The sequence below is a fragment of the Falco biarmicus genome, chromosome 4 (genome assembly GCF_023638135.1).
Source record: "Falco biarmicus isolate bFalBia1 chromosome 4, bFalBia1.pri, whole genome shotgun sequence".
NCBI lineage: Eukaryota > Metazoa > Chordata > Aves > Falconiformes > Falconidae > Falco > Falco biarmicus.
Genome location: NC_079291.1, coordinates 29,307,307 through 29,331,348, shown reverse-complemented (window position 1 = coordinate 29,331,348; position 24,042 = coordinate 29,307,307). Strand labels below are relative to the sequence as shown.

The 24,042-nt window shown below is 37.7% G+C and overlaps 1 protein-coding gene across 1 annotated transcript in view; it reads left to right on the top strand.

Annotated features, from left to right (window-relative positions):
• The window catches only part of HDAC9 (histone deacetylase 9), a 485,255-nt gene that overhangs the window by 442,741 nt on the left and 18,472 nt on the right, over nucleotides 1-24,042 (top strand). Inside the window, exons 24-25 of the mRNA XM_056333956.1 lie at nucleotides 11,739-11,872; nucleotides 21,374-21,458. Of these exons, the coding sequence (XP_056189931.1) occupies nucleotides 11,739-11,872; nucleotides 21,374-21,458 (219 nt within the window). The remainder of the gene's footprint in view (nucleotides 1-11,738; nucleotides 11,873-21,373; nucleotides 21,459-24,042) is intronic.

Sequence of the window (24,042 nt, the reverse complement as noted above, 5' to 3'; positions counted from 1 at the left end):
AAAAATGGCAGTGTGGAGCCTCAGATTTCTACTTTTATGAATCTTAATTTCAGATTCAATAAAAATGTTTTCATTTTTCTAATTGTCCAATTTGTAACATCAGCCAGCAGGTCACTTATGCGTTGCAAATGCCTATGAAGAGCCACAGCCAGAAATTTGGACAGAGCTCTGATCCAAATATTAAATTGTGTACACTGTATGGTAGTCCCATAAAACAGATAATAGTCATGTTGAAACAAATTTCTTTTGGACATTTCCAGATACAGTGAGGATGTAGAAAGACTCAGTACAGAATGTACAAGAGGTAAAAACACTCCTAGTCTGAAGCAGTCACAAGGACTATGCCTGCCTGGGTTTTGGGCAACAGAAACAGGACAGGATACAAAACTCTCATTTTTTTTACAACCCCCTCTGCCTGCAGCTACACACCTCACTCACACCTGCATCAGCCCTGCTGGCTACACATGTTGGATTTCACACCTCTTGAATAGACAACACCCATGTCTTACTCTGGCGTGTATAGATTTTAGCACTAAATAAATGCATTTTATTAACAGCTACCATCACCAAAAAACATCTTCAGTTTGGAAATTACTTTTTTCTTTATCTGCCTTTAATCCCTTGTCCTCAGATATGCTTTCTACTCAGATGTACGCACTCACTCCTTGCAAGCAGTATAATAAATACATAGATTTACTGTTTGAGTTCACAACAGGTATGAAAAAAAAGAAAATGAAAGGGGTTTTGCTTGTGATCTTTGTTTAAAAGACTTCCAGGCCATCTTTGAGCTGTTCCAGGTTGGGCTAGGTGCATGCCAGGGCTCATCAGCTTAAGATGGAATCACACATCGCCTGGAAGGGAGATTGATGTAACCTTTCCCACTGCCACTAAGGATTCATATATATGGAAAGATAGCTTGAGTCTATTTGTGATGAACCATTAGAATAAGGCATGGTCTGGAAAGATAATATAAGTAGTTAAAAGGTCAGAATGAGCAACTGCTATTGGCTCCTTGAGTCCAGATAAGTTCAAGAAACTTGTGCATTCACTGTACAGACTTTGTTCTGGTTGATAAAATGTGGATCTCCAAATATACATTTGAACCTTAATGTGGATTTCATTCACAATTTCTAAACTTATTTTACTATAGTTAAAATAAGATAAATGGTTGCATTTACTTGGCCAAACTTTACTTACAGTTCCAGAGGTATAAATCCACTGTAGCCATGGGATTACTTCAGATTTTGTCTTTGTGACAGTATGGTAGCATGTCTAAATAAATGGCAAGTGATGTGGTTGCTCCCAGGGAAACCAGCTAATTGTCAAGTACCTGCTTATTTAAATACCTTACTTGCTTTGAGTGTTATCACTGACATTTTTGCCTACACATGCAAACCTGACACCTGAAGCACATTGTATTTTCAATTCAGTGCCAGTTGCCTATGTTTAGACTTTGTTTGAGTTAGTAACTGGTCACTGAGGAATCCAGAGTTCACTGCAGACAAAATCTGAATAATTTTCATGCAAATATAGCTGTGGGACAGCCTCACCTTCCTCTGTATATAAAGGATACAAAAGTATATTCCTGGGGTGAAGAATTCAGAAATAGTCTGCATCCCTTTGCAGCAGAAATAATATCATAAGCCTTCCCTGCCGTCTTTACTTTCTCACCATTCCTGATGGTTATAACAAAATCTAATCCCTTTACAAAGTTTAGTTTCATATTCACATTCATTTTTGTTCCTGCTCATCCACTCAGTCATCCAGTAATTTCATTTACATGTCTTTATTGTCTTTTAGTCACAAATGTATTTGTCATCTTATTTAATAACAATCTCTTTTATCATCCAAACATACACTTTTATCCTTTCTATCATGTCTCATTTTTTGTTGTTTTTCCTCTTTCTCTCTCATGTGCAATTAATGTTAATTAATTAATTAATTCCCTGTAACATAATGTTCAGCTGTAACATTTAGGTAAAAACAGTGGGAAGATGCTAGAATTTTGGTTTGTGAACATTTATTTTATGAAACAAAATCAGCACTTTGGCCAAAATTGAGAATGACTAAAAAGTGCATCCTTTTTCTGCTGCAGTGACCATCGCATGCTCTGATGCATGGAGGTGTTCTGAATTTGATATTTTTCCTTGTTGCTCTTCTCTATTTATCTGTAGTGAGACAGTCAAACACTTTTGTTGACAAAGGTTTCTAAGTGGCTTTGCTACGAAGTTTGGGTGATTTTTGCCCAAGCTTTTAGCTGCCGTGGCTCTTCAGCTTTGTCAGAAGGAAGAATAAATGCAATCCTGATGTTGCAGTTTGGTATATGCTGTTTGCTACGTTTTTGGAGCCACTAGGGAGCATTGAGCTCTGGCAGCAGGTTATTTTACTTCTAGCTGCTAAAACTCTAGAGGGAGAAACAGTAGCTATTCTGGTAGTAGATTTTCAGCATCTCCATTTAGAAAAACCAATGTATTGTTTTCCCTTGAAGAAGAAATCACCAATGTTGTGCAAGAAACAGTATCTTAACACGGGATGAATGATTTTTGCCCTCTTATGAACTTCCCACTTCTAAGGAGAATGACTAAGATGACTGTGGTCATGCAGCTGCAACAACATCTGGAGTCCTCAAATTACCTTGACAATAGCTAGATGGATTTAGGTCTGTGTGTAGCACAGAAATGTCATTGTCTTGATGTTTCTATTATTCAATGAAGATTACCAATTATTTAGGTCTGTCAGCTTTCCTTAATATTGCTGTCATGCTGTAGTAACAGCAGAAATAATGGTCATTTGCTTACTTACAGATCCTGAAGAATTAGATCATTCCTGAGTGACTCTATCCCTCATTCTGAGAAAATCAAAAAAGTTGTACTCCATAACTGCTTAGCCACGTGAAGGCATTTTTCACCCAGGCCTTGTTATGATCATTTTTTTAAGTTTCTCTATGAGAAGGTAGAAAACCAGGCAAAGAATTTCATGAAGGTTTCTTGAACACTAGTTCTCAAGTGGTAACTAGTGGGTTGCCACTTGGCTACAGGAGCTCACAGAAGGGCTCTTTCTGAGAACTGTATGTCAGAAGACTGGAAAGACTAAGAAAAGGTTTTACTCTCAGATGTGTTTCTGAGGGGAAGATTTTCTGGGGAAACAAAAAGGCCACTCCTCTTCCAATTAACTTGTTCAAATCACAAGTTGTATTGTACATGAAGCCCTCTCGTTCACCCAGCAGCCAAAGCTGGCTCTAATGTATTTAAAAAAAAAAAGAAAAGAAAAGAAAAAAAGAAAAGAAAAGGCATCTTTACTCTCATTCTTTAAAAGAAATTTTATCTGTGATGAGTATGAGTCGTATAATTCATTCTGGGGAACAGCAAATAAAATTGTCTTCTACATATTTCCATCTCCTGTGCCTCCGAACAAAATGGCGTCAGCCCTGCCTCCACCTGAGGCCCATGCAATTCCCTGACACCTTCTCTTGCACTCCCAGGAAGCTGAGGCTCCTGCAAGCTCTGCTGTGTAATAACATGAATGACAAGGTTCTGACATGACTTCTCTGTTTGGGAAGAAGGCTGGATAGAGCCACCTATGTCATTCAAATGGTAGCCACAGTTTCTATTACTCGGGGGGGGGGGGGGGGGGGGGTGTTAGCCACCATTTCAAGGCATCTGTGTGTCCTTTTAATAGTATGAAAAGGGACAAAGAGGCTGTTGTATGGGTTGAAATCACATCCTTAATTCTTACACATTTTTGCAATAGAACAGCATAATAGAAAGTTGCTCGATGTATTTTACTTGGAAATTGCAATTAATCAGAAGACTGTAAGGAGTCAGACCCCAAACCTAGTTTCAATACCATTTCCTTTAGTGAGTTTTACACATTACCTTTTCAATAAGTGGTGACAGGCCGTGCATTTCTGGGTGATTATAGCATATGTCAGGTGGGGTTAACGGGCACAAGGCCAGAGGGAAAGTGAGTAACTACTTGAGATGTACAGTAATCCCTTAGAAATGCACTGCCTTATTCCCTCCTGATATTATAAAATGATGTTTATTAAACAACATGTTCCAAATCCTAAGGGGCACTAGACCTCTGATACTAATACTGAGTTCACCAGGAGACTTGATGCCAAATTTGTCAGGAAATGGAGTATCTACCTCAAATATATCCACCTACAAGAACCAATCCCTAATATGCTTATTGTATCTATATCCCTAGTCTTGGAATGATGAATGATCCACATCTGGAGGCCAGGTCTTTAGATACTGGTATATGCTGATTAACACTGGCTAAGGAACTAGCCCTTAATTTAATGTTATATGTTGATGTGGCAGGGTCAAGAAATGACTGCAAATAAAGTGAGGGCCTTAATTTGTAGACTCTGAGAAACTGTGTATGTTGGAAAGATCGTTCAGTCCATGCTGCTTTTCTTGGCAGAATTTTGTAGACCATCTTCAGAAAATGGCAGTCGGTTCTCAGCTTCTGAGTGATGGGCTTTAAATCAGATCCTTTATGTTAGTCTCTTGGGTCAATTCAAAATTAACTGACTTGGCTTTTCATCAGTTAAAAAAAGAAATAAGGCTAGATCTTCCCATCAGATTGTTTTCAGTCATAACTCAGTGCCCACATTTCAGCTATACTCATTTATAACAGCAGAAACTTTGCCCCACATATTTTAAAAATGTGTCAAGTTGATTTTATAGGCAGTAGCATTATAATAAACTTCTCCAAACTTAATCAAGCTTACTGATTTATTTGGATAGTCAATAGTAGTATCTGATTTTCATTCCAGTGTGGATTAGAAACAAATTCCTCATACTTTGAATTATTTTTTTTATCAGATGTCTTGTTTTCTAGCCAACTCCTTACTGAGTCTAGACTCAGATTTGGAGATATAATCATCTGTAATTTGTAATGTCAGATGTATATATTGTGTATCAGTTTAAACCAGGCAGCTTCATCAGATTTGGAAGAAGTTACCGTGATAACAGTACTACCACTTGCACTATCATCCTGGCACATTTCACAATACATGGGACGCATTTTCAGTAGGTAATTATCAGTCTGTATAGAGTATCCCCATAGAATACCTTCAGAGGGATCTTTAATCTCCAGAAGAAAGAAAAAGAGAAAAAGAAAAACCCACAAACCCTATGGATAATCCCCTCCCTGCCCAGGTGAAGCAACAACCTCTTTCAGAGAGATCTGAATCCGAAATTCTGAAATGCCACCTTGCTGTTTGCAGTTGTTCTGTATTTCCTCTCTTGGCTTCTGCTTCCTGATGTAGAACAGCTACATGTTCCTGAAAAAAAACATTGAAGAACTCTGAGGGACAGATAATCTTGCTTCCTGGCCAGCTTTACTTAGTAGAGGATTTGCTAACCAGGAAGCAAAATAAAAAAGAAGGGGAGGATAGCAAAACAGTGGAGAAATTATTACTTGGACCAGGTGTGAGCTGAGGTAGAGATGAAGAGAGTGTGAGAAAACCAAGAAGAAAGGCAAGAATGGAGCAAATAGCTAGTAAGAACAGGGCTAAAAACATCCAGCTAGTTTTGGGAATATCCAAAGTCAGCTTTGACTCTGGCAGCTGAAATCTGTGGTTGAATATTTTCCTTCCAAATCCACATGACAGCACTGTAACAGCTCTAAAAAACATCATCATTATTTTGTACATCACTATGACCTTTCCTGAAGGATGCAGAATCCCTACTGCTTGGTAATACAGGGTACAAAAGGAACACCTTTTTTTTTTTTTTTTTTTTTTAGTATGAATTAGTTGGGAGAAGAGTTTGGGGGAGTCTTTGTCCTCCACGTGTTATCTCTGAGGAGCATTTTGTCAGGTGGTCAGTGCTGCCATTGTGTGGTGGAGGTGTGTAAGTTGCTCCTTCCTGGAGGACTAAGCAAATGCAACGGACTATGTGACCAGCTTGGATACACACATACCTCAAGAGAGTTGAGTATACCTGGACCATCCAACTGAGCATTGTCAAGGTGGCCTTTTCCTGTAGTGACACAGGTTTGGTCTATTTGGCTTTCAAGGAGGTATCCTATGTATCCTTGAATATGTACTTAACAGAGATTGAGTAAGTTAGGTTCAGTGTAACAGCTAATGATCAGCTAATTATGAAAAGCATATTACTGTAGAACTAATAATCATGCAATAAAAACATCTATTACATAAATTGTTAATCCATAAAAATGTGTTCCTGAGACCATTGGTATTTATTTAACATACAATTACTGTCTAACTTAATCTAAATTAAATGCCTGCTTGAGACATGTAATTTGAAGTGTTACTGAGCTTCCTTCTCTGGTATTAAAAGCAAGAAATCAGCAGCTAATGCCTGGAGGGCAGATCTTTACCATTTAAATTCAGGTACCTCAACACTAACGTTCATAATTTCAGCCATTTGGAAAATGTTTTTCATAAGAATGCATTTGGCCTTAAAATCTCACTTTCTCCCTCACTCAGGGCCACATCCTGCCAACTGAGTCAAACCTCTGACTTAATCCAAATGAAGTTTTGATTGAATAAAAGGTCCTGAAGTAAGGCCTGAGAAAAAAATGTGTTCTCTTATCATAGAACACAAGCTTTGCAAAATGTTCTAGCTCCTGCCAGTGCTGGAAGGGTAAATTATCATTTGACTCCTGTATGGACATATTTATTTAGGACACATAGCCTGATGACTCAGGAAGTTATGTAAAAACTGACCCAGTTAATTTTAGATGCTGTTATTGGAAGACTATAAATGAAAATTAATCAAATAGTCACAAAGGAACCACAGGGAAGGAGTGTAGAACACTGGTGGGTAGACTTTTGGCAGAGATCGTTGCAACATTTTTAATAAGAGGAAAACACATTCTCAAGTAAATTAGAGAGTAATGACATGATTAAATGGTAAATAATAGTTAAATACATGCTCGGAGGTCCAGGACAGAGACTGAGGAGTTTTTGTGTTTCGTGTGTATTCCTCTCCAGGCTGCTCTGAGTAGCCAGAGGAGCTCACCAGAGCTCTGCCTGTAATTTAGGGTCGGATTGTAGCTTTTAAGACACTGAAGCCGAAAGAGCTGTTGGGGCCCCTGCTGCTAAGGCTGAGAAAGCTGAGGTTTTCTCCATAACTCCAAAGCTTCGCCAGCCTTTCAGCTGTTGATGTGTCTTTGTTCCTCCACCAGCCGCCTACCCTGAGCAAGGGCCAGGACCAGGGCTCTGCTCAGTCTGCCATCACATCATCTGCTCTCCTTATGCACAGTGGGGGAGAGGGAAGGAGCCTGTCTTGTGCTGAGGCAGGTTTAGTCCGTACTAACCGGGTGTTTGCACATTTGCTGGTGAGCACATTGAGCTGCATACATAACTGTTTATGCAAACAAGGAGTGCTGCAGTGCTGGCTGGGAGTGTACCCTGTCCATATGGTTCCTTTCCCTGTCTGCTGAGGAAAGGATGTGAAAAGAATAATGTTCACGAGTTGACTTCATTCTCAAATGTTTCTTTGTCAAAATGGGAGGCTGTACGTACAAAGCCTGACTTTGTTAGCTTTACTTCATGTAGTCGTAATACACAACACAGTTATGTGACGAGGCCATTGGAGGGGAACTGGCCTATTAAGAGGTGCTTTACCTGCTCTCTGCTTGCCGCTTTCCATTTCAAGTTGTCAGAGTAAGGATATCTCAAAAACAAAAGCAGAAAACTGAAATAACTCTGCATTCTCTTTCTATAGAGTTTAGCATTGTTTCTTAATTTTCAGTAAGTCCAGGTAGAGTACAGTTGATCCAGTGACTTTGGTCAAATAAGGCAGAAGCCTCATCTGTGTCATTCCTTGCTGCTTGGCAGAACTAGGAGGAGAGCACAGGGAGTTTGTCTGTTACAAAAGACAAAAACCAGAGTTTTTGAGTTACTGGCACATCAGTCTACTAAAAGCTGGCTTGCTTAGATGATAATTCAAATGATCAGCACAGTGTTTTCAGTATGAGACTGGCAGCTTGCTCATGAGCATAATACAGAATTAATTTTCTCTCCTTCTGCCTTCCCACAATGTAATATTTTCTTACATAAGGCCAAATATTGTATCTCCCTGATTGATAGCCCTGGAAGAGGAGGGGAAAAGGTATAATTAAAAAGTACATCTTATGTTTTTGTTTTAACAGTTTCTATTTTTACTTCAAAGGTCAGCAAATAACAGCTCATACACTGCCTATTTCTCCAATATATAACATGGATTTTAATGGTTTACATTTTAGTCTAGCATTTTTTGCTTAGATGTACAATTGTGCAGCCACAGGTTTTTCTGTCAAAAAAATGTAAACCACTAGATGGGTAGGATTTTCAGAATGACTTAGTAGTGTTTTAGTGTTGTTTCTGGTGTACATCAAAGGTTTATCATTGTCTTTAATAGGATCATAGCTAATGAATATTAAGTGCTTTTACACATTCTGCCCTGGATGCCTAAATACTGGATCTGTGAAGGAAACAGGTACTTTTGACATTTAAATTACAGAAATTATGAAAGTAATAGTTGGCGCAAAACCCTGCTCACAATTTCCTGGCACACTTGTTGAACCTAACTTTAGAAAATGCTGCTACTTCTCTAAAGTACAAATTCACTGAACACATTTACAAGAAGATTTGAGAAATACCCCTGTATGAATAATCTTTTCTCACTTATTGACTGAAATGATTGGGGGTTTAAATATTTATTTTTATTTATTATTTTTACTCATGTTTGCAGACACAAATAATTGTGGATACTGCCAGGGCCATTTCAAGCCCTTATTAATAGATGCCTGTCATTAAGTCAGGAACTCAATCTCCAAATGACCCGAAGGCACCTGCAGCCTCAGCGAAGCAATGCCCATTCAAGGCTGGGCTGAAAATCATGCACTGATGTTTTAACATCACTTTCTATTTTACAACTGAACTTTTTCCGTTTCTGTAAAATGCAACTAATTTATGACCGTGAAAGCATAGCTTTAGAATAAGAAACCATCTTTTAAAGCCAGCATCACAGATGGCACATTTTTCAGCAGGCACAGCAGAATTGCCAAGAACTGCTGCTGATTTCTAGAAATCCTTGTGAGTTGCAAGGTCCAGGATTCAAAGTGTTTGTCTGACTCCTTTCTCACCTTAGAATTGGTCAGTGGTGTGTCAAGTACGTGCTTGATCTTCCTATGTCAGCGGAGATGACATTCTTTTCACAGTGCTTGTTACTCTTTTCTTCTTGTTTTTCTTAATTATTTGGCATGAACTACAGCCCATCTTAAAACCATTACTTGACTGGGATTCCTTTCTTTCCATTTTGTTACTTCTGCACTCCAGAGGATTTCCTTGAGGAAGCTAATATCTTTCCTAGGTTGCTGCAGTGACACAGAATCCAAGTTTCTTTGTTAAGAATTTCCATAACTCAGTCGGTCACCAGCAATGTTGGTACTGTCGGCTAAAGTTATTTCCTCCCTTTCTAGCAAGTCACCTTTATTTTCTCAGGGTAATTACACTGAAGAAAAAAACCCATCATTTTGATTTGGTTTGGCAACACTTTATCTTGTTACTGTGATCTCTGTTGGGAAAGATGCTTTCTGTATGGCTCATTGCATCCTGACTCAGCCAGGGATGATGATTATAACATTGATGCTCGGAAAATCATTAGGAAACTAAGTAGACAAACTAACTTTGTAACGATGTCTATGAGTTATATTATTTATGGTTGCCTAAAAGAAGAAAAAGGCATTGCCAGAGTCTTTACATTTATTGCCACACATACCTCAGAAAATTATGATGTGGCAGTAGCAGTATTTGTGGTCATACAAAATTTTCAAAATGTGCAGGGGAAACATGGTAGAGCTTTCCCTTATTCACAGAAGCTGTATAACATGAAGGATAATGCTGTCTTAAAAGTGCTGTTGGATTTCTCACAGACCCAAAGGGTGAGTTGTAGATGTGGGGAGTCTGCGCCTGTTCATTCTTCTTCATTTCCTTTAAATGTTATATGTATGACTCACTTTATGCTGTTGGCACTCTCTTATGAATCTGAAGATTGCATGTGTAACATGCAGACAGAAATAAATCCTGTAGGTAAAAGAGAGCAGAAATTGGCTAAAGATCAAAGGTTATCCTTATTCCACTCCTTCTTTCACTTTTATTATCCTGTCCAAATTTGGTCTTTTGTAGAGAGAATTGGGGGGTGGGGGGGGTGGGGGGTGTTCATGAGGAAAGGTTGAGCTCAAATGAGATTTTAAGGTTTTATTTGTTTTTCAACCTTGTGTGCAATTTGAACCACAGTGTAGTTACTTTGCTAGAATCAAAACTGCAGTTCTTAGAGGGTACAGAAGATTGTGGAGTGAATTAAGGAAAGAATACTTCACTTAAGTGTTCTGTGATCACTATAGATTAAGTGGCAAGCAGAGGGTTTTTTTATTTATATTTTTCTGTCTGCATAGCTAAACCAAATCTGGTATCACTAAAGTCCCTATTCTAAAAAAATTTGGGGGTGTGCTTAACAAAGTCCAAAGATGTAAATGGCTAATTATTGTGAGATTGCTTGTTTGCCAGATCAGGACTTAAGTCTGCATTGTGGCAAATTTCTATCAGAAATATGCATATAATTTTTGTAGTTTTTAATTTTTCATTACCTTCTTCACTGGAACATTGGAAGGTGATGTTGATTTTCCTGTCTTTGTAGAGCCCCAAGCTTTAATAAGTACCTTCTAAATGCTTTATTTAAGGCTATGAAAGGCACTGGAATGAGCCGTGATGACCGTCAGTAGAGTAACTAGAACAGACCAAGTAGAAAAGTTAAGAACAAGATGTGATGGGTATTTAACTTCAATAGTTTCAAAGCCTTACTTACCTTAAGGAGATTAATCAAAAACAAGAGCTTTCCTAGGACTTCTCTCAAAAACCTTCTCTCCAAATTAATGGGTTTTTATGCAAATTTTTTTACATTAAAAATCAAATTTTATTTGAATCATAGATGAAAAATTTGTGTTAATGTTTCTATAGTTATAGATCACCACATAAAATGAAGTACCATAATTTTTGGGTGTGGTGCAGAATTGCTTAGAATTTTTTTGGTAATGAGCAAGTGATACTGCTAGAGATATCTGTGAAGTTCTGGACAGTTTCAACTTATACCAAAACCTTGAATCAAAATAAGTGATCTAGTTGCTAGCGCTGCTTAAAAACCACTTAAAAAAGGAGCTAAGAGGTAACATGTTTCCCCTATTTTTTGGTCCATGGTCATATATTATAGTCAAACCCCAAATACAAATGAAGAAGCAATATTTGTAAATGAAAATGTCATAATCTCATTTTTGAAGCACAAGTATTTTTAATTATAGTGCCATAGCTTAACTACAAATAATATTGTCATATTGGTGCCTAAGTGACCAGGGTTATGTCAGATCTCTTTAAATAACAGGGGTATATGTTACATTGATGTGCAAATAGGAAGAGAATCCAAGGTGATAATGGTTAATGACAGTAAAAAGAAAGACAACCTCATGCTTCAACTAATCTCCAGCTACTAGGGATCAGCATGAGGGACATTATCTCACCTTTACCTCATACAAAATTCCATATACCTAACTCCAAAGCATCTGGTGTGGGCCATAGTCAGAAACAGGGTACTGGACTAAGTATATCCCAGGGTCTCTGTACATTTTCCATGAGCTTTCTACATTCTCATGCAGGTGATGTGAAATATACCAGTAATATCTATTCAGCTTTAATTTTTTGCACTACTGTATTTAAATACTAGGTTTTGGTCACCTAACCAAGCAATTGCTGAAGCTAGCGGATGGCCGTGTTGTGCTGGCACTGGAGGGAGGACATGACCTTACTGCCATCTGTGATGCATCTGAAGCCTGTATAAACGCCCTTTTAGGAAATAAGGTAAAACATAAATCATAGTTGGTGGAGCGAATGATTGAAGTTTGCTGAAACTCCTATCTTTGATTTTCTTTTAGTAATAATGGCATCAGTTCTTTTTTCATTTGGTATAAAAAACATGTGATTTGAACATGTTTTAGAAATGAGCAGACCTCAGATGAGCTCGTTTGGATAAATACCTCTGAATTAGAGGATTATATTAATTCTTTAGTGTTTGCCTAAATTATTCCCAGTTCAGAGTAATATTTAATACCTCAAAATTGCTTTTGGTGATGTACTGAATACTAGATTTGGCATCCTTGGTAGTGATTGGTGTGCATATCATTTATCAGGATTGGATCTTCCAGCCAACTGTCATGGAAACAAAAATGGCTTTTGCAAGGTATCTGGTAATCTTAGGAACTGGATATTATAAAAGGCACATTTTTTGCACTATTTTGATATTTCAACTGGCATGTGAAAGAACATATTTCAGAGGCTTTTAAAATTGAACAACATTAATAAAAATGTTTCCAAGACAACAAAACAAAAAGTTTTTTAAGTTATAAATGAAGATTCAGGTTGATCTGTATGTAATTTAAATGGAGTGTGCAAGATTTGTCAAACACTATGTATAATATGTAAAAACTTTTGAGAGTTGACTATCAGACTAAGTAAGTATGAGTATGTGCTCTTTATGTACACAAACACAAAATAAGCATTCGCAATAGTGAAAATTGTTCTGTTGTCCACTAGAAAATATCTTTTCTCCTATAAATGTGATGAGAAGGAAAATAAGCTTGCAGCCAAAATAATTTATGAAAGGACAAAAGCCTTTACCATAAATTTTGAATTTTGCAAGATCTTGTTATAAAGTGCAGTGTGTTACATTTTTTCCCCAGGGGAAGTGGTAATAGCTATATAATCTCCCCAATCAAATGTATTAGTGCCAAGCTCCAAGCTAGTCTGCCAGTTCGTTTCCAGTTCAAGGCTTCATACCTATGTGAATAATGTGAAGTAATGTGTCTCCTGATGGATACTGGATAGAAGGGTTTTCTAAATATTCTTTTAAACCTTTTCTTTTCATTTTTATGACCCATCAAGAAAATATTTTTATGCTTCTTGTTTTACATTATACATGCAATGAATAAAAGATAGCTTTTTAAAAAATATTCTCAGAAGTTTAAAGTAGACATGTCAAAAAAAAAAAAAAAAAAAACAGAAAAAAAGCTTTCATTGGGTTTTATCTACTATTACATTTGCAAGTCCCATAAAGAGTTTTCCAGTGTGGTGACAGGCACTACTGGAAAAGATGTTCAGCAAAATGTTGGTCCTTTTATTTAGGTGCAGAATTATGGATTACAAGACCTAGCTTAAGGCATTTGACAGTCTTACTGAATGCAGCATTGCCTTCCTAATCAGCTGCCATTCCAGGGCACTCTGATATTCTCTGTCATCATCTTCCCTGTGGTAGTATCTTATGGCATCAGTGGCTTTTCATAACCCTTCTAAACCCATTCACTGAAATTTGCACTTCTGTGGAACTAATGCAAATGGTACAATGCTGCTGGTATCATGTGCCTTCCTCTGTGTAGCTGCCTGGGTCCTTTTATCCAGTTATGACCATTTGGTGGTGCTACCCATTTATGAAAACTGCCTTGTTTTGTTTTAACACTATGTCATACCCAACCTCTATTTCTGCTGTCACTGACTAACCATTATCAGAGAAAAAATATTGATTGTGAGAAAAAGGAATGGGATAAATGTACTGGAATACAGACTTTCTTCCATTTTATTTTAGAGTAATTTGAGACCGGGAAATTAGATAAACTGTGAGTCTATCTGTTTGCAAAATATAGCAAAGCAAATTTCAGGAGACAAAAATAAAATAACTAAGAATGAAGACAAACATAACCATGCAGCCATTTTTAATTCACTTGTAAAAGAACATGATCATTAATAACTTGAAACATCTCATGCAATAAGCATTATTCTCATGTGCTCTTAATCACAGCATTGTCTTCAGGGACATGCATTAAATGGTCTGGTGCAACAGAATTTCAAAGAGATAATATGCTGTGGCTGCTGAGAAAAATGCTCTAGAGAGGATGTTGTTACCAACACTACCATAAGAAACTGATGTTTGCTTAAAATAAGTTAAGGTGTTGTAGAGGAGCAGACAATAATGAGGAAGTCTGATACCTAGTTAGCAGTTAAAGATCAGCACATCTGTTGACATCTATAGATTTATGGCAATCTAATCCACATGGCCCAAAGCATACACATTGCTTGATTTCAGCATAATATTCATGAACTTGCACAGCAAATTCCAAGCAGGTTCCTGCCAAGGACAGGAAAAAAAAAAAGTTTTTCTTCAAACAACGACTCATTGTAATTTGAGGATGCATTCTTCCTTGAATGCAATTCTTTACAGGTGATTAGTAGGATAATTATAACTTATTTGCCCTTCACTTTTACAAATAATGGTATATAGTGCACCCTAGTTTAAAAACATTGGCAAGATGAACTTCATATCTAAACACTACACATGTAATTGAACTCAAATTAGAAAGGTTGGGAAAGGCCTTTGTAAGGTACTCTGCAGTTTGTCAGATGTATTTATTCATGTGCTGAGGATTAGAATTCACAAACACTTTGCAGAGGTTTCTGAAAACTTTTTCTTTTCTTTTGTTGTTTTTGGCCAAGACTTGTCAATACAGAAATTCACTACTTCATATGTTCTATTACCAGCAGAATAACATTTTTTAAAAAAAGTGATTGTAAAACAACTTCCAACTTTCATGGAGAGCTGGTCTGATATGAAGAAGTAACATCAAACTTACAAGTGCAAAATGCTTTCTTTTCTTAGTTTGTCTTTGAACACCAAGAAGGAAAACAAGTTGACATCCAAAATAGATATATTTTGCTCTTATTTTTATGTGGCTTGTAGCACAGTGATCTGTTTAGCAAGATAACTTACTCTTCTCTTACGCAAATGCAAGTGAAGCCACTAGGAAAAGAATACACTATCAAGTTAATCTTCTTTAAATAATTTGAGCATGGCAAAGGAAATTCCTGCATACAGTTGTTGATTTTGAAGACTAACCAAAAAAACTACTCAAAAGGTCTCTTCTTCTTGGAAGAGATAAGGATTTGAATGAGCTATCGGCCCCATCCATTTGGTGCCAATACTTCCGAACTTCTCTGCAGAAGTACTTTTGAACAATAATTTCAAATTTTGACAGAATCACAATTGGGATTGTAATTGTTGGTTTTCTCTGATTGGAAGTACTTACATTGTTAATTGCCTCTAAGACCCAATTCCCTAAATAGAGGTGCCTGGTGCCTTTTTTAAATACCTTAGGGTATCCAGGACATCAGCACAAGACTGGTAGATCTAACACAGAACTTAAAGATCCACACCCTTTCAGAGAGGCAACAGGAAAGACACCCTATAGTATCTGAAATGGCTCATCTGGTTTTGTGGTGTGAATGCCTCCTTAAATGAGGAAAAGACTAAAAAGAAAATTGTAGAATTAAAGGTAATAATAAATTTTATAGAAACAAAATTATTCGTTAGAAAGTTTACACATGAAATTACTTTTTAAAAAAAGTTTTCAAGATCTTAGGTTTTCTTGTCCATGCTTCTGTGTACAACAAGAAAATTTCCATGTCACTTTGAGAAAAATCCATTTGACCATTTGTAGAGCTAATTAGAAGCACTGTAGGTTATCTCCTTGGAAGGAAATCTTTCCAGGAGGTGAGAAGAGATTAAGCAGCTGGATTCCCTTGAAATCCAAAATGAAAACATAGAAATCCTTCTGGAAGGCGAAAAGGCAAGATGAGCATCAGTTGCTTTAAAATATCCCTGAATTTTCTCGGCATGATTTGAGAACTGGTTCATTGAAAGAGCATCTGTCCAAACAAAGGAAATGGTGGATTCAGATAATTAGAAAAGATACATTGCTGAGTATTTCTGAGATGATGATGCACTCTTGTGCTTAAAATTCAATTCTTTCATTTATTGTGATACTCTTTAAATGATTCTACAGTTTTTCACAGATTGTTCATATAGTTTCAAATATTTATTTTTAAGGCACCTAAAGACATACGTATTACTCCAATTAAGAAAACCATTAAATGTTAAGATTTGTATGTTATTGCAAGAAGTGTGTGTAAATTGGGTTGAATATTGAGATTTTTCCCCAAAATCTTTTTCATGGAGAATGGAAATTCCACACTATTTTGTCTGTCCTAGCTTCAGTGCTATAAAGACCTCTGCTATGCCTTTCGATGCCAGGTGGTGGTGAGTAAGGCTTCTCTGTGCATGCAAGCATGGGTTCTGGTTTCTTTCCTCCACATTACTTTTGAAGAGGCACTACTTGGATTTAAGAAGCCCTCAGGGATAAGCTTTCTTTTAGTTCAGTATCCTAAACCCTGCAACTTATTTTCAACATAACTGCATTCAGTTGGGGGTTCTTCTGCAGCCAGAGTAAGGAAGGATTCCTTCAAGCACAAAACTCTTTGAGTCAAAACTCAAGAATTTAGTTCTTCTTTCATGCCATCCTTTTTCAGGCAGCTAGATGGGATATTTCTATGGCGCATGGAAGTCAGTCTAACATAATAGTCCCTCTGATCTGTCTACAGGTTTGGGCAGCATCTCTTAGCTCTACGTGGTACAGCAGTTTGCCGTGATCTATAATAAGTGATAATTAGTTGCAGACGGGGTCATGCTCTTCTTTGCATAGAGGAAACAGAGAAGTGCAGTCCACAGTGTGCTCTGCCCAGCAGGACCCTGCAACAAAGGCACAGAGAGGATACATGTCTGCTCTCATTGACTGTGGCGGCCAAGGCTGAATTTGGCCCTAAGTGCAAAAACATTTTTAAGTGACTAAATTTAACATCTTCTAGTAAATATTCTTCTGGCTTGAATTTCAGTCTGAAGCAGAATTTGACAAAACATTGTGATTGGTTGGCTCCCAAGCATGCTTGAAAACTTATACCGGACAATTTTCTTGCAGAGTGTGAAGTATGTGCTTCTTTCTTGCAATCTGTTGAGCTGGCATTTAGGAGGGGATGGTAATTTAAGTGGAAAGCTTGTACTCTGCAGCTTTCCTGCTGATGATGAAAAGTTGGCATTTTCTCCTTTGTGGAATTCAGTGTGAATCTGGGGCTGCTTGCCAGCTAGGCAGTGAGCTCTGCCAAGAGGGCCTGGACTGCGTTAAAAGGGGTTATTTACCAGAACAGGTAAGCATTTCTCTCTCCAAAATGGAAATATTCATGGAAGTGAATATGGCCTGAAATCAATTTTAAATTACATGGTAAACTTAGTCACAATCTCACATCCTCATTGTTAATCTGAGTCTAAGCCCAGAAAATAATTAACACTGAGTCTAAGACACCTGTCAACTGCTGCTTGCATAAACCCAGAGTCCAGAGATTGGCCCAGAAACAGAGAATTAGATGGGGTAGGAAACTAGAGCAACGTATGTGCCAGAGGTCGGCATGGTGACATCAAAGTCCCCAAGGTGGGCATTGCTAGTCAGGAAGTGGTTTGGCTAAGGAAACAGAGAATATTCTGATTCCAAAGTTACATAATTCCAAGGCATCCCTTGGTTTTCTGGGATTGATAGGTGCTAATGGTCCTTTGTGCCTTTGAACGTATTCCCTACTGAAGGATGACTTATGTACCACATTGAAATTGTGGATCACAATACCTGACTAAAGTGCTTATATATAAACAGAAAGTGCAGAACCTTTGAGAAGATTACTGAGGAAGTACTGAAGAAGAACACAGAGGACCTGTGAGATCTTTGAACTTAGTCCTCTGTAATCACAGGCAACCCTAAGAGCACCATTCTTCCTGCACAGTGTATCTGGGGAAAGGAGTTTGTAATGCTTCCCCTTCCTCTGAGGAGCCTGCCTGCCTTCTCCCCTTCCTCTGCTTCTTTCAGGACTCTCCATGCTCCTTACCTTCTATTGGCAATCGTCTCACTGCATTCTGCAACGATCTTCACTGAAGGTAATCTTGGTGCTTTAGAACATGACAGTGCTAAGAACAATGCAGATATTGATTGATTTTCCAGCTCAGTACAAACTACTGTAGTGTCAGATTCTCTCCACATTCCCAAGGATCAATTCAGATCACTATCTGGGCACATGAAATTTCCATCATTAATTCCTTCTTCAAGCATTTGTTGATATGCCCCTGGAAGACTTTGGCAGCCCAGTAGTTTTTGCCCTTGCCCATTTACATTGTTTCTTCTACATTGAAAGTAATTAGTGGACACAGTTTCTACTTTCATCTGCTACTTTGGGCACAAAAGCCCAATTCAGACACATAAAAGCTTTGAAAATGTGACCCTTTGTGTCTGGTCCAAACTGTCTCTCCCGTGGTTTGGTTATTTTTGCAGACTTGAGCTATTCTTCTCTGTAAGATTTCTTTCCTGACAGTGTATTTCCAGTGCTCTTTTCAGCTTCCTTTCTGTTAGCCTCCAGAATTAATGGACTTTACAATCTGAATGCCAGTAAGTGTAGGCGGGAAAGTGATGGTGCCATATATGCCAGGTGTAGAGTAATTTCTTTTGTTCACTGTTGGATCTAACTGCTGATATTTTCCAGGGACACCCCTATGACTGTACAGTTGTATCCAATCAGTGGATAGCTGCCAACAGAAATCATTCTTTCAAATGTAGACACTCTCATTTCAAAGTGTATAGAAATAGCTGCCATAACCCACTGGCTTTATTTCCAGTGTTTTTGTAATGGTACTGTATTTTGGGCTGAGCAGGGTATATGATGTAATGAATTTACTTGTGGAGCCTGATAAGGTTTCCCTGATATGGAAGACAATCCAAGGTCTGTCTGGCTGTCCCTAAGGGTAAGGAGGCAGAATAGCTCCGGAGCAGAGGCCAAGCTTGGGATACAAAATTAAAGTTTTGTGGAAAAAAAGAGTTAAGGAAATGATCAGTTATGACTACTATACTCACATCACCTACAGATCTGTCAGTAGAGCTAACAGATGGAGTAATGATTGGGATAACTGTTGGACATTTGACCTTTTTTCTTCTTTTCTTTAATGACTCATCAGCTTATCCTTATTTCTAAAACCACATCTGCCATTTCTAAATATTCATCTGATGTGTCTAGATATTCAAATACAGCCTACTCGTTAAAAAAATATTACTGGACTGATAAATAAAGAGGTGTCATTGATATATTAGGAAAAATCATGACTTCTTTTTGCTCCTGCAAAAATCCAGCTCTGAAGAAGCCAACAAAAAATTGACCTTTTAACAGGAAATCTCCTCTAGCTATCTATACATCATTTGCTCCCAGCTTAATAATTGCTACAAGAGGTCTGCAGAAAGAATCTCAAGGTACTCAAAGGGCAAAACATGACACAGCTCTCATATCTTGCAGTCTGGCAATTCCATACCTTGTACTATATTATTCCTACTGTTATAGCCTAGAGCTATTTTGTCCTGCTTCAGGGGGGAGAACTGGTCATCAAAGCCTTAGGAAATCGTCAAAACAGAACCTTAAGCTACTGTTTGCTTCCCCTCCTGTCTTCCTGCACCCAGTACAACCAAACAGAACTTCAGGATTTTTTCTTTTCCTGGCCAAATGATAGTTTAAACAGAACATAACAAGTGATAAAAGAATGTGTTATTTATCTACATAGCCCAATATATGAATTATTAAGATTATTATATAGATTATTATTCTAAAATGTGTAAAGTTCGACCTGTTGGTGGGCATTTTTGTAAATTTGCGATTTTCCCCCAGGTGCCTGCAAGTGTTACCAAATAGAGTAAGCCATGAAGATCATGAAGTAAACGTCGTTTAAGAATTGCAAACGTGTCTGCAAATATTATTTCTACTATAATTCTTCTCTTTATCGTAACCCATGGTACACATTAGATAGCAACAATCTCCCTATGCAGTTTGGCCTCCTTGGTGACCAAGCAGATTTGGGACCCAGTCAGGTCCTACCAGCACTAGTCTCTGCACACTTGTTCACTGTGCAGAATGGAGTGATTTATGCTGTTTGAAAACAAAACATAGTGCTATTGTTTCTAGCCACAAGAAAATCTTCCAGCTGCAATCCCATATGGGATTCTACGGAAATAATGACATGAACAGCCCTATTCATTTTAGTTACCAAGGCTCCAAAAGACTGGTGATATTTTCAATGTCTTTATCACTGACAGGCATTCACTGCTGATTGTGATGGTAGGGTCCCAGAAGTTCTGGGATTTGTAGCTGAGCTTGCTTAAAATAGCACCACTAAAGGAGTATCTACACTGCAGTTACTTCCCAGTTTGTGTACTTGGATCAAGGCTGATTTTATCTAGTTGCTGGGAAGCAATGCAGCAGTAGCAACCTGGAGGACAATAAATGATGGCTACTGAACTATTAACTTCACAGAGGAAGCTCCTTGGGTGGGCTTCGCTTGACCTAGTTTGAAGTAGACCCAGGCATGCTTAAAAGAGTTTTGTCTGCAATACAGATGTTTCATGTCAATGGTGGTTGAACTTCCTTAGTTTTAGAGAGGAGAGATTGGTATTGATATCACTCTCCCTTGTCCACCTTGACACAGTTGCTACTCCTGGCTCCGCAGGAAGCATGCCTCCATACCCAGCCTCAGCAACCTATGCAGGGAAGTGGAAAAACTGGCTGGACTCTGAGTATAGGTCAAGGAGAATATAGTTATTACAGTAGACAAAAAGGCATTTAGTCCAAATAATCTTTTACCCTTTTTCTAGGAGAAAATGTATGGGAAGTGGACAAAAAAGCACATGTGGATGAATTTCAAAACACGCTTTTCTTGGTTTATCTATCCATTGCAGGGCAAAAATAACTGTGCAGTAACAGCACACTTCCTTGTGCTAATTTACTGTGATGCAGTCCTACTCAAAGAACATGCAACTAAATCTGTCTAATTAAAATATAGCTGATGATAAAAAAACTTTCTTAGAGAACCCTTACTGCTGATATGCATAACTATTTTTTATCTACTACTGTATTTGAAATGAATGCAAAGCTAGTAAAAGCAGCTGTGTTTTACTGTTTTCCCCTATAAATCTTAAAATGTGTAAAATGGGTAGATACAATAATACCAGAAAAATAAAGATAACAGAGTGCACACTTCAGTTCCAGTGTGGCTTCAGCAACGTTTTGTTTGGAGTGCCCAGCTGCATATACAGACGCAGTGGAATTTGGTTTGTGAGGAACCTACAAAAATTACACAAATAACTAGCATTTTTTTAATGAATAATACACAGACATGCACCTGCTTCAGAGACTCCATAGATTAGTCTTGCAGCCAATAGAAAAGCCCCTTGGAATTCAATTACATGGCTGGAAAACAGAAAACAATCATGGCTATACTTTTAGAACTGATACCAGCAACATGTTAACCAGTTCTTGGGCTGAGCTTTTCCTGAGGATTAGATTGTTTCAGTTTGTTTTACTTCCCTGTGGCTTATTGAAAATTTATATTATTCTATTCTATTCTTGCAGCTGGAGCCTCTCCCAGAAGATGTTGTGCACCAAATCCCCAATATGAATGCAATAGCTTCTTTAAAAAAGACCACTGAAATTCAAAGTATGTTTCTCAGTTTGGGTTGGTGGGTTGGATGGTTTGGGGTATTTTTAGTATTAATTGATGTCATAGATCTCATTTTTTCAGAGAAAAGAGTAGGAAAATGTTTTATGTATAAACCAACATGCTGTGCCTACCTAGTATGTATGTATATATAGAGAGAGAGGTATGCTTTTATTTTTGTTTCTTTGATATCTCTTTGTTTCTGCTATGTATTTAGCCCTGAAAAACTAACCCATTTAAATTATTTAGAGCTTTCTGATTCCTGAATATTCCCAAATCTTTACATTCCAGAGACACTTGGATGAAATAGGTGTTTGTCAGTGAGGGACAGGAACAGACAGGTAAATTAGAGCTCTAACAGTGTATTCAGATTCTGTTTGTGCAGCCGTTTACAAGTTACTCACTCTGAGACATATAGGAGCTTGAGATTAAGTTAAAATGCTCAAAATGGGCACTGATCCATGGAACAATGCTAAAAAATACATTATTTTATTATGTTTCTGGTGCAGAGGGTAGTTTGCTTTACTTGTACCTGACCCCAAACCTTTACTGCCCAGATACTTTAGGGCATTTGCTCTGGTCTCACTGAAGAAAGTTCTCTTTGCCATCAGTTACCTTAATCCAACTGAGCAGACTTCCCTTAAACTCTCTATTCTTCTGCTCCCTGCCATTTTACTGAGGCAGTGGGAGCTTCCTGACTTCTACTGTTTGCTGGCTCCTTAACAATAACAAATGGATAACAAATGTTTTTCTTCATGTTAGATGAATCACAAATAATTGAGATTCATCTGTATAAAATAAATGCAGTTTTTTAAAGGGACATCATGTATTACCCACTGATCATGCAGTACTTATCAATCTGATTTTGGTTTTAAAGTGACAAAGAAAATTCACTGTAGGTATATAATTCATCCTTCGTATCTAGTAGGCACCTAGATACGCAAATGCTCTGAGTAAATCAGCTCTATATGGTAAATTCCAGGAGGTCATTTTTGCTGAGTCATATGTTCATGTTCATGTGTTAGTATCTTGCTTAAAATTCCCTGTTAAGAAAGTGTTAATGATTTGGAAGGAATCAGCAAGGTAAGGAAATTCATGTACTATGCAAGACAGAGCAGATTTGCAAATTATAAGGACAAAAAGCTGTACAAAGGCCACAGCCATGAGGGAAGAATATGCAATTCTGTTTGAAATAAGACATGTATTTAATGAAAAATGGATCTGGGAAAAAAAAAAAGAAAAAAAAAAAAAGGTGAACTGAGAAACATAAAAGATAATACTGACTCTAGAAAGGCATAGTGTCTTACTAGAAATACACACAAATGATGGCAGTTCAGACAGAATTGATAGATTTAGGAACAAATGTATCTAAAAACATAACCCAGAGTTCTGCAGAGTGTCTTAATTTTGCCACACTTAGGTTTGAGCTGGACCGCTACAGTCATGGCGGTGCAAGGGGGCAGTTCTGAAACCTAACAGGCTGCTCAGGGTTTGGAGTTATTTATACACTATATTCTGGCTTTTCTTTCAGCTATTGCCCCTAAAGTTATGCATACCTCATTTTGTCTGGAGAGAAACCGAGTATTAGAAAGGAATATGCTTGGATAGCAGAAAGGAGCATTGAGGAAGTTCAGTGCAGCTTTATGGAGGATATATATTTAGATGGAATTAAGAAAAGCAAGCATGCGTTGATTATTATAGGGAGTTATGCAGGCTGAAAAGCTTTATGCTATGGAGTAGCAACTCAAGATATACTGAGAAAGCCTGATTAGTTTGGATGATTGCTTGCATGTATAATGGGTCTGTATTTCTGTGATCCAGCTTTCATCATGAATATTAGCAATATTTTACACAAAAAAAGTCTCTCCTCTGTGTTTGTTGCAAAAAAATTGAAAGTACAATACTTAGACAATGAGAGGAAACAACTTTTTTCTAACTAGAATGGAATTTTTATAAATGTTTTGTATGTGACAGGGATCCAAAGCTCCTTTGGAAATGTAATACATTTGGAAGTAGTAGTTCCCACACCCATGTAATATGCTATTTCTAAACAATCCTGTTCACTAGCTTGAATACCACCCCCAAATGTGTTTTTTTTTTCCAAGCAAGCCATGGCACGACATGTCCAAATCTATTTGTGAAAGGCAATTCCAAAAGCCTGTAACAGTGACAGAAACATTCACTTTTATTATTTCCTGGTAATAATCAGTGCTCCCACAAATCTTTGAGGAAGACTTAAGCACATTTTCATGCTGAAAGCCAAAGCATACCTAGAAGACTGATTTGGTTTCATTGTTTGTTCTTGCAAGCCGTGATTGCTCAAGTTTTGTATGAATGAAACCAGCAGTATGCTTCATTCTTTCCCTTGAGCCCCACCAAGTTCTTCTCAATGAATGTAACAGGACCGGTAGAATTTCACATTCCAGTATAGCACAGTAGAAATGGCATTTTCAGAGATGTGAGCAGTTTGAGGCAGATGCTTTTTGAGCTCATTTAATTGTCAATCCATAGCATACCTAGGGTTTCTAACAGAGCTCCTTTGCAGCTGGCATGCTGTGATTGCCTCTTCATTCCACAAGACCTT